This window comes from Periplaneta americana, chromosome 4 (assembly GCF_040183065.1).
Source record: "Periplaneta americana isolate PAMFEO1 chromosome 4, P.americana_PAMFEO1_priV1, whole genome shotgun sequence".
NCBI classification, from domain to species: domain Eukaryota; kingdom Metazoa; phylum Arthropoda; class Insecta; order Blattodea; family Blattidae; genus Periplaneta; species Periplaneta americana.
This window is the reverse complement of record NC_091120.1, coordinates 129,336,138-129,348,232: the sequence shown is the minus strand read 5'-3', so window position 1 is coordinate 129,348,232 and position 12,095 is coordinate 129,336,138. Positions and strand designations below refer to the sequence as shown.

The window sequence follows — 12,095 nt, the reverse complement described above, 5'->3', positions numbered from 1 at the left end:
CCATTTTTTGCATTCTTCTTTTGCAAATTGACCACAAGTTCTCAATGGGGTTGATGTCGGGTGAGTTGCCTGGCCAGGGGAGTACCTGAATATTCTTCTTGTTGAAGAATTCTGTAGTTTTTCGAGACGTATGGCATGGTGACAGGTCTTGTTGGAACACACCTCTGCCATCCGGAAATGATTTTTGCAGCTGGGGTACGATTCTGGTTTCCAATAAGTGAATATATTTGTCAGAATTCATCATTCCCTTGATAGGTATTAATGCTTCAGGCCCTTCATGTGTAAAACAACCCCAAAACATTACTTTAGGGGGGTATTTGGGTGCTTGTTGGAGATCAGCTGCTGTTACTTTTTTGGATCCTTTCCGTACGTAAGAAACACGGTGGCCATGGACCTCGAAATGAGACTCATCGGAAAAAAGTACATTCTTCCAGTCATTCACTGTTCAGTGTTGATGTAATTTTGCCCACATTAGGCGTTTTTTGCACATAACAGGGGTTAGCAGTTGCTTCTTAATAGGCTTATGAGCCCTTCATCCAGCTTCCAAAAGCCTACGCCGCACTGTTGTGACGTGAATATTCGCTCCAGTGGTAGCCATTAACTCGCGGGTTAAGTCGACAGCAGTTAGTCTAGGATTTAATTTACTTTTCCTGACAAATGATCATCTGCAGGTGAAGTCTTCCTTTTCCGGCCACAGTTTCCTTTTTTCTGGAGTGTGATGGACCCAGTCTCCCTGTATCGTTTTATGATCGAATTAACAGTAGCCAAACCGATGTGACATTCTGCAGCAATTTGCCTCTGTGTCATAGAAGAATGCTCTGCTAATGTTATAATTTTAGACCGTTTTCGTGGAGTTGTATCCATTTGTGAAGACGACAGAATGTACACAGGATTGCAGTATTAAGTCTGCAACACAACTGAAATGCTTATAAGTACAAAACGACAGGCAAAATGTCACATATTATAAAAAAATAATAACGACAGACCTTCAACAATGGAATTACACGTACTACAGATGTCAATTAAAGCGGTATGAGCAGCTGTGAGGCCAACAATGACAGAAAATGTAAAAATCTGTCGTGTTCGGATTAATTTGCACGCTACTGTATAACTGTTTTATAAATTCTAACTTTCAGATTTTTTGGCAGCAGACTAGAGTTATAGCATTACGGATAAAAAACGTCTATCTTTATAGTAATATATTATATTAATCCATGACTACTGACAGTGTAATTTAACTTTACTATAGTTTTAAGCTTTGCCTGAATGCACCTGAGAACTTCACGGATCACAGTCAGCTTGTTGAAATTTTTTTTTTTTTTTAGTAGGTTATTTTACGACACTTTATCTACATCTGAGGTTATTTAGTGTCTGAATGAGATGAAGGTGATAATGCTGGTGAAATGAGTCCGGGGTCCAACACTGAAAGTTACCCAGCATTTGCTCATATTGGGTTGAGGGAAAACCCCGGAAAAAACCTCAACCAGGTAACTTGCTCTGACCGGGAATCGAACCTGGGCCACCTGGTTTCGCGGCCAGACGCACTGACCGTTACTCCACAGGTGTGGACTGTTGAAATTTATTACAGTATTGATAATAATAAATTTCTAAAAATTCTGACATCCCATTTTGAAAAACACAACAATATAATAAATTCTGCTTCATTTCCATAAGAAAAAAAGCACTTTATAAGTGCATTTTATTGATGAGGTAATATTGTAAACATAATGAATCTTCATAATCTGTAATCCAAACTACAATAAACAGTGGTATATCAGCACCATGTTATCATAAAGTTGGAACTGCAGGCAGCTGTACTTGCATGTAATGCGAGACAGTGTGTTTGGCAATGTGAAGGAATAAAATATGTAAAATTTCTATTGCAAAGCTTATAAATCTGAAGGTAGTATGAGTATAACTATTCAATGAACTATGTACCAGATAAAAATATGGGATGGACATCCAGCATTTAGGTTCTTACCATGATGATGTTAGATAAAAGGAAGTTTTCTTGTATAAATCTTCAATGTAAGTATTCTAAGTCATGTTATGTCACATTAAATTATTATTATTTATTTTAAGTTTTCATTTCAACATGAAGAAAACTCGGTGTTGAACTCATTTCTACAGTGGGTTACTCATACAATAATACAATTTAACCATACTATTATATTTCTTTCCCTTCTTGGCAGTGCATAAACAATGTTGCATTAATTACAAACATTCTGCTAACAAGTTCCGGGTTAGATCTTATATCTGTTTAGTTATACTGGACGATTCTGTGATTTTGTTACACTTTTAGGGATAAGACAGATCATTATGAACAACTTCCGTACAGGAACCCATGTCTAGAAGTGTTTTGTTTGGCAATTACAGACCTGACATGTGTTGTCACAATGAAACATGGTCCGAAACAGGAATCTAGTGAGACAGAATTAATTTGGTCACCCTCATGAAAGTGCATTTTATTGATGAGGTAATACTGTAAACATAATGACTCTTCATAATTCGTAATCCAAACTACTATAAACAGCGATATATCAACACCATGTTATCGTAAAGCTGACTTGCAGGCAGATGTACTTGCATGTAGTGCGAGACAGTGTGAAAGAAAGAAGGGGGGGGGGGGGTGTTCGGCAATGTGAAGGAATAAATGTCAAATTTCTATTGCAACTTTTAGCTTGAGGTATGTAGTATGTTTCAACATAATATTGGGAAGAATACAGAAAAACGTGTGTGCATGCTGATGACTAGACACCGGATTTATACGCAAATGCATATTTAGTTTGCTTTTACTTGTGATATGGAATAATTTCTGCAATATGTTTCATGTTCTTCTGTTTTTGTATGTGAAGTTTTATAGTGTATATAAGTGTAAGTTACGTTCAGGTCATATTCTTTTGCATATTACTTTAAATAAATAGATATATAATTTTATTTTCTCATTGTACACAATATAAGGAGACAGTATTTTGATGCCCGAAGATATCTGTTTCTATATTTTCTCGCAAATACACTTTTTCAGCATTTTTATACCATTAATAAAAAGCAGTTTTGTCTGTCTGTCTCTTTGTGCACAGTGATTTTTTTCTAAATTATTGGATAGATTTTAAAAGACTATAGGTAGTAATTTGAAATCAACAGCATACAATGACCAGCCTCATGGTCTAGTGGTCAGAGCTTCTGGCTATAGTTCATGAGGTCCCGGGTTCGATTAGAGCACAGGAATTTTTCCTTAAAGAGGATTATTCCTGTGTTCGTCAATGGTCTGGAATTTAGGTTAAGTTTAGATTTAAGACCTCTCCTGGCACCACATTATCATAATCATCCTAACACATCATCGGGGTAATGTAACTCCGCCTTCCAGGCGCCACGGCCAGGAGAGAAGACCAGAAATGTCGAAAGACAATCTGGTGGCATTGGATAAAAAAAATAGTGTATATAATTGCATATTTCCGATGTTGCTGCACATTTAATCATTTTTCCATTCACAGAGCATATAATACATGTATTTTTTTAATTTTAAAATTAATACTTAAACACATCAGTAACAAGATAATAAAGTCCTTACTATAAAGGCACCCGTAAAGATCTTCTCCGAACACTACTGACAAAATCAAATGATGCTTCAGCTTTGAAAGTTTTTTTTTTTCCAAACACATTCATGTTACATGTATTGTGCCTGGACTTCTTACAGTAGCGGAAGTCATAAGGGAAAATTTTTCTGACGTGAACACTTTTGATATCCAGCACCAAGAAGATTTTGTTAAAACCCCTTCCAGAGTTAGTGCTTACGAAAAACAATTTCCTCCAGACCTTTCATTACCCCCAAAGCCAATACTTACCTTTGGGATATGTGGATTGAAACTGCACTCTTTTATTCAGATAATTTCAATGCAGTTAAAGAATTTGTTGGTGCGCTAAATGCAACTGAAGCTTTATCAATTGAACGTTCACAAAATATTTTTAGTAGTGACTATTTGCAAAGTGACTTTGCTATAATCAAGGCACACTTCAAAGTTATAGCTGAAGCCACAAAAAACTCGAAAAATGTGGTTTGTTTTTGGATGAATCTTTATCAATCCTCAAGGAGGTTCAGAGTAAACTTCAGTGTGCTCCTTTAAAGTATGCAGATAAATTAAATGGTAAATTGTACAGTGTTTAGAGAGAAATCCTGACATCAAAGGTTTGTGTTCTGTGGATAAATATCTTCAAGGTGAAAACGTAGTGCTTCCAGAAGAAATTTCCCCAGAGCTAGTAAGTGCCCAATAACATCTCTATGCGTAGAAAGATCCTTCTCTGCATACAAACTTGTGTCAAGTAATAAAGTCACAAACCTACCCTTGAGCATTTGGAAAAAAAAGGAAGAACGTACATTGTAAGTACCAAAATGTATAAGCCTAAAATTAAAATTTTTAGTGCATATTTTCGAAATTATAGAGCATATTTTTAAGATTTTGACAGCATAAATGCATGCATATTTTACATAATTTTAGTGCATATAAATCCGATGTGTACTGATGACTGGCAAATCATTAAAGAACAATCATTATTTATTATGCATATTGGAAGAGACTTTCAAAAAGAACGGATCTGAAGGTATCAACAAAACCTTTTTTATGCATATAACAATCCTCGAACTTCAAAACAATTAAGGCGGTAGGTGTGGTAACCTGTGGGTTTGTAAGATATATACAAGTTTGTGAACAGTTGCTGGCATTGCAAGCAAGATATAATTGAAATTACTATACTATTATAATAATAAATATACTATATTCCATACATCTATAGACTTTTAAGTTTATTCTCATTATTTCATAATTCCTGCATATAGGCCTAATTTATTCACATAATATATAAATATTAATTTCTTCCAGGTGAGATTATGCTGCACAGAGGAAGGGGTGATTTACTGTTGTAACACGCACGGAACTATTTGAAGTGCTGCAGGGAAAAAGGGCATTAAATGAATAATCAACTATTTTAAATATGATTTTTGAAAGTTCTTTCAAAGCGTTTAGTAGATAGGAATTAGCACACCATCGCTGTGCTTCCAAAATCCACTATGTGCGTTTAAATAAAATTTTTAGGAAAAAGAAAAAACTTTATCACTTTTAATTCCCTTGATTTTCAAAGCTACTTTCGGTATAATTTCAATCATTACATGAATAATGATGAAATTATACCGAAAGTAACTTTGAAAATCAAGGGAATTAAAAGTGTTTTTGTTTTTTTCTTTTTCCTGAAAAATCTGTTTAAATGCACATTTTGGAAGTTCAGCAATGACACATTTTTATTGAAACATCAGGTTTGGTTAAATTGTGAAGTACAATTGCCTACAATTATCACAAAATTATCGAAAACACTTTCATCCATTGAACCTACTGCCTATTCTTCAAAAGTAGGAAGACCACATAAATCCTTTCATGAAGATAGTGTAAAAACTAAGCACAGAGTGATATGAGCCTTTGTTGCAGAAACTTCGAAAGAAGAATATTTTTTCAAATTAGACTAGACGGCAGTTCGGAAGGCAGTCGGCTGCTATATACGCCATAGCATTTCTGGCATGTGACGTCACACGCTTGTACAGTAGAACCAATCAGAATCAGTCTGTAACAAGTACTTCCCCAGTTCGTTTGTTCACGTGTGAGTGTTTCAATACACTGAATAAGTAAAACTAACATTTACTGTGTGTGTGTGCGCGTGCGTGTGTGTGTGTGTGTGTGTGTGTGTGTGTGTGTGTGTGTGTGTGTGCGCGCGTGCGCGTGCGTGTGTGTGTGTGTGTGTGTGAGATAAATAAATGGAAGAAGAGACTGTAAAAAGACAAGTATTGTTTAAGGTGTATAATTATTTTAAAAACGTTGACGAGCAGAATGCTGTCGGCCATCTTGATGCTGGCTGCAACATTGCCAACGTGCAAGAAATGACTGCAGAAGCATGTGGTGTGGGATTGAGAACCATGCAAAGAATATTGTTAGTGAAGGAAATAGGGTTTGTTTGGTGTCATGCTTACAGTAATCAACGGGTAAGGTCATTATTGTCTTTTGACAATTTAAATTCTCTCCTGCGCTATTTGTATCGCACGTGCAAGTGAAGTACGATGTGGCAATGTTCTATGCTGCCTTGCCCTCTCTATCTGTCTCTCTCGACACAAACGCTAGCAGACTACCGCCTTCCGAATTGCCGTCGACTCTAGTTGGCTTTGAGACAAAAATTTGGGACACCTGAATTTTACTTTGTAAATATATTTAATAAGTCACCAATATGTTTTAAATAGTAATTAATAAAATTATAATCTTACTACATAAAAAAAGAAAATGAACATGACTTTATACCACCATCAATACCTATTGCTGTCACACTCTGCATATAAGCAAAATTTTGTTCAAATCTAGACTGTGATGTTGTTGTTGTTGGTAATTGTTGGTTATATGAAGTCATAATCATTTTCGTTTTCAGTCTGTTACCAGTACGTTTATAATCGTAAATTAAATTAATCACCATTTAAAACACATTGGTGACATATTAAATACAAAGTTAAATTCAAGTGTCCCAAATTGTTTGTCCATCAGCGTATAGGCCCCTATGCTACCTGTAACTTTTGTACAAAATTTCATAAAAGGCTGAGGAATAGGAGAAAAGTTAAACTTCATCCCTTTATAAAGGGATATTTCTTCTTATAGGCTACAATCGTAATCAGAATTTGTACACAACCCGAGATCCTATATGAAACTTGTTCATAATAAGTAACAATGTCACAGAATTATTCTGTATAAATAATCATAAATCATATGCGTTTTAGGATTTCATGGTGAATGGACATTCCACTGTGTCCTGAAATCTGACATTTTCAATGTGTTGTAACTACATAATATTATATTATAGGTTCCATAATCAGGGCAGATAGGTACGACCAGACAGATCACTTATACTCTGTTGGACTTATGTCTGACTATTCCAGACAACTGAGTTCAAGTAACAAATTCTAACCGAGGGGAATATCTGTGTCAATGAATTACTATGAATAATTAAAAGGAAGGTGGATAAAAAGGAGATACTGCATATACGCGAATAATCTGCACATATTTTTTCCCCGGAATTTAGCAAAGAAAAAATGGAATGTGCACATTATTTGAAATAAGGTTGGTACCACTTTGCCTAAGACGCTTTTTTAATTTCCTCTCCTAAAATTAGGGTGTGCGGATTATTCAATGGAATGGAGTGTTCGCATATATACAGTAATAACACATATCTTTATACTTGTGTAAGTGGAACAAAATGAAATTCTTAAAGGAATGCATGCAATTCCGAAAATGATACCAATATATCTGTTTTACAAAGCAAATATATTTTTTTAAAAATTGATTTCACCAAACGTTTGTCATATGAAGACCCAGTGTTGTAACCAGAGGTGTTTGAAAATGGTGTTATTTTTACCGAAATTTGTTGAAATAAAATTCAAATTGTGATGTTTTGTTTTTAAAATTCTGAAATGAGTATCAAGATCTAAAACACGAAAAATGGTGTTGTTGAATATAATAAAAATTCGTTTTATTTCGCGATTTAAGTACGTCATATATTGGTCCATTATGCATAGACAATAAAAGAAAATGCCAACTGCTGCATTTTGTTACTTTTGTTTTTATCGTGAATTGTGAAAAACAAACACCTCTAGTTTTATAAGTTATAATAATTATGGCAAGCCTGTAAACAACACACACTATGATTTATGCATACTGAAAGGTTACTTACAGCCAGTTCATTCTTCAGAGCTAATATTTCAGAATCCTTCTCAATAAGAAGAGACTTCAGGGTGCTGTCATGAAAATCTCCCTCAGAATCTGAAGACATGACAGCACGGTCACTAGTGTACAGCTATGAAAAGAAAAGAAACAGTAAAAATAATGTTTAAAAGATATCACTGGAATATAATATGTGGTGTTGCAAATATTAGAAGTGAACTCGCAAGTTGAGTTCACCTCTAATATCCATACCTTATTTCACTAAGGGCAGTTGTCACAATGATGAGATTTTCAGTAAAGGTCTTATGAACATGAAGAAAACTGTTGACCATAAAGGCTGTTAGTCCATGAAAATAACATTATTGTAAATTCTGAAGTTCGAAGTCCATATTCGCTCTTAGTGCTCCAAGAATGACAGTGACTTCCGACCTTGTACAAACTACCAGCTTTTGTGATCTGATAGAGAAGAGTTTTCTTATTAAGAATCCGAAAATAGCACAAATGGACACCCGCCCTTAGTCAAATAAGTTACAGAATACACAATGCCTCATATATTCTACTTTTTTGTATTATTTTTTTTTCATATACATTAAGTTCTAGTGGCCTCATTGTATCATTTAATGCTACTGAATTCAATTATCTGTCCTAGGGCTGACATTGGCAGCCCCTACTACCAGTGAAGTAGTTTCTTCTGGTCAGTAATTGGCTGAAAGGATATTAATACTTTCAAATTTCAAACATGTTTAAACCAGAAAATTTCTATTAAACACAAACTTCTTTTTTCACTTTGTTTTAGAGAAGGGGCCCAAACAGTAGTTAGCACTGCAGCCTCTAATTGGCTTATTGTAGGAATGAAGTTCGAAGTCCAAATAATAAATTTAATATTGTGACTCGACAATGTGATTCTCCCTTACAGATTCAAATCATACTAGTGGCTGCAAACTAAATTCATTAGACGTTCAAATAACAATTTTTTTAGATTTATTTTTAATGAAAAATACGAGACATTTTGTAAGTTATTTGCTTCCATAATAATGAAACATACTCCCTCTGAATGGTTTTCTTATGCGAAATACTTTTTTCTTGAACCTATCCACCTTCAGTTTTTGAGTTTCAACGTGAAAACGCAAGTAACAAGTCAGTACGATCAGTGGGTTTTTCATGTGGGAGTAAAGCAGTAGTTATTTCAGGTCACTATGGATTGTAGGTGAAAGTTACAAAAAGTCAGGTTTGCTATGCTTTCGAACAATCGACATTGCATCTTGGTATAGCTGCTGCATGTACAGCTTGAAATGTAGAGGGTAAAATAATTTTATCCTGCTAAGAACTCTTGCTGAAATGATCGGGAGACTACAAAATTTTGTAGGCCTCTTATTTTATCAGTAAGTAATACAATCTTTCCTTAGGAACTGTAATTTTTGCGCTCTCTCGAGCCAATACTGAAGAGAATGGTGCATACAAGTATCTACACCACTCTGCCACCTATATGAAAAAGACCCAACCCCACTTGATTAATAACTATAAAAATATTTTATCTTTAATAACAATATTATTATTTTAAGCAAGTTTTGTAGTTAATATATATAAACATCATGGCATTAACTATAATAATATTACATTTCTAATGTTAATAATGTCATCAAACCACCTCAAGTTTGTAGATTTTAATATCCAATACACAGCTGTACTCAGAAAATTACACACCGCAGAATCAGACCTGTAAATTATTTTTAGTAAGTCTTGAAGTTTTTATTAACCAATTGAATTTTAACTCTAAATATTTCAGCAATCCTGCAGGTCATGGCCTTCGTGTAATAGCCTATTGTTTATTGTAGTGTGTGTTTTGTTTAATTCTGAAATTCAATTAGTTCTCAAAACTGGCGAAAGATGGATTTTGGAAAATAGGAAAATTATGTAGGAAAACTAATGCTTCACTGAAAATTACATTTTTCGAAAATCCTTGGAGCCAAGCTTCAAAATGACGGGTCATTCATTAAAATCCATTCAACCATTTTTCCGTAATTTCCATTACCAGTTCAAATTATATATATATATATATATATATAGATGTCTTTACAGTTCCACAGTTCCACTGCAGTGCACTTCCACGACCTCCCCAAAACGTATTATTAACTCCTCAGGCAGATATCCTCTCTATGAGTATGCCAGTCAAATACTACATCACTGTTTTCGTTAATGCTATTGTAATGATGATAATGAATACAGAATAACGAATTGAAGAGTGACAGTAGAATGATGGAGGGAAAAACACTGAGGGTCATTGGATTTGTCCACAACAAATACGACTCTGCCAATACCAGGACTCGAATCAGGGTCCACATTAATTGTAAGCTGATGCTCAAATCCAACGGAACTACCATAACAACAAGACAATCTAGGCATTATTTTAACTATTCTATATACAGGAATAAGCACAGAGAGGAAGAGAGAGGATGGCTACACATGTTGCATTCCTGGCTGCTTCACAGCAGGCTAATCCTGTTACCACAATGTACTGAAGGAAAAATATAAATGTGGAAAAGTAACTTCATTCTTTAACTGGTGTCAATTCGTAAAATTAATCTCTATTCTCATGTTTAGCATTCCCAAATCATTTAAGCAAACTTATTCCTAATGATGTAACAGGATAGCAACATAAAATTTGTTGCATAGTACAATTCACTGACATGACATAATTATGTCAAATTACTGTACACGACAATTAAATAATTATAAATATTTGATAGAATCACAGAAAATAATATTGCATTATACATATTACATAGATATCTAATGCTATTTATGCAAAAACATGTAGGACAAACCATACAATTTTATTGGCCACTTCCAGTGACTGACCACCATAATTCACATTCTGATTAACCAATTTATTTTATGATGAATCCATACTTTTCATTTCTCTACAGCAAACAGTTGACTTTCATTTTTTAATGTTAGTTTGATTTTCTTTCATTAAGAGTTAAAACAGATTTAATTGTTTGATGCCTGAATTTTCTTAGTTTTTCTAGTAATTCTTAACATTTTCTTAAGCAAAGGTTTATATCAACTACTAATTTTGACATTTAAAATTATTGTTTTAAGTGCTTTGTCAGAAACATGAACATGTACAATAAACCCTCGAGATAATAGATATCTCACTGCCCACTTACAGCAAATGACCAAGAGCAAGAAAGATGAGTGACCAACCACTATATCATGCTAAGGCTGGGTTGCAAGAAAACAGACCTATAAATAATGTATTCCTCCATTAATTAGTGGGCCTTTAAAGTTAGTGGACTGTCGGGTTGCAGAAGAGGAATTTAATGGGCCACTAGTTATTGGATCATTAACCAAGCAGTCCACACCTGTGGAGTAACGGTCAGCGCGTCTGGCTGCAAAACCAGGTGGCCCGGGTTCGATTCCCGGTCGGGGCAAGTTACCTGGTTGAGGTTTTTTCCGGGGTTTTCCCTCAACCCAATATGAGCAAATGCTGGGTAATTTTTGGTGCTGGACCCCGGACACATTTCACTGGCATTATCACCTTCATCTCATTCAGACGCTAAATAACCTAAGATGTTGATACAGCGTCGTAAAATAACCTACTAAAATAAAAATTAACCAAGCATCTTTGGATTTCACAAGTGACGCAATAGGACATGAATAAATAAAAAGTGAACATCAGCTGCTAGACTGCCATGAAACATTGCTTTTATTGTTGTCAAAATTTGCAATAAATATAGACAAATACGAACCAGAAAGAAATCAGGAATAGAAGTTTCAGTAAGAAAGATAAATATGCCTATTTGTTATTAGAAATAGCGCACAAGTGCATACATTTTATAGAAAATAAAAAGACAGACTACAGAGCACATAACCTCGTCGTCAGACGGTGCACTAGAGTCTGTAATAAAGAAATAATAACTTCACTATTCGAAAAATTAATGAATAAATGAAGAAGTAAATAAAAAATTAATCGAATTACCGTATATCGATAACTAAGAAGAGATACCTCTATCTACAAAAATGGTAATTCAGTTTAACTACATTATTATTATTATTATTATTATTATTATTATTATTATTATTATTATTATTTACATTAACTACATTATTATTGTGTTCACAAAATTGAACAGTGTACTAATATTTTGTTCTCTAATAGAAGATCTTGCAAAGCAGAAACATAACAATATATAAGGAGCTTGTCTATTTTGAGAAAATAATTTCTAAAACAATTTTTTTTTTTTTATTTACCTGCAAATGTACAGAAACGAGGTATCACTTTTTAGCCATCGATATGCAATATTATTTTAATATTGTATATGTAGGCCTATTATACAAAATATCGCATGC

General features: G+C 34.2%; 1 protein-coding gene across 13 annotated transcripts in view; it reads right to left on the bottom strand.

The window, feature by feature from the left end:
- LOC138698194 (A-kinase anchor protein 9-like) overlaps positions 1-12,095 on the bottom strand; it is a 630,353-nt gene that overhangs the window by 159,171 nt on the left and 459,087 nt on the right. For 12 of the 13 annotated variants that reach the window (XM_069823957.1, XM_069823962.1, XM_069823964.1 and 9 more), the window contains one exon: positions 7,753-7,875. The exons of the other annotated variant lie outside the window; for it this stretch is intronic. In XM_069823957.1, the coding sequence (XP_069680058.1) occupies positions 7,753-7,875 (123 nt within the window). The remainder of the gene's footprint in view (positions 1-7,752; positions 7,876-12,095) is intronic. 13 annotated transcript variants of the gene reach the window in all.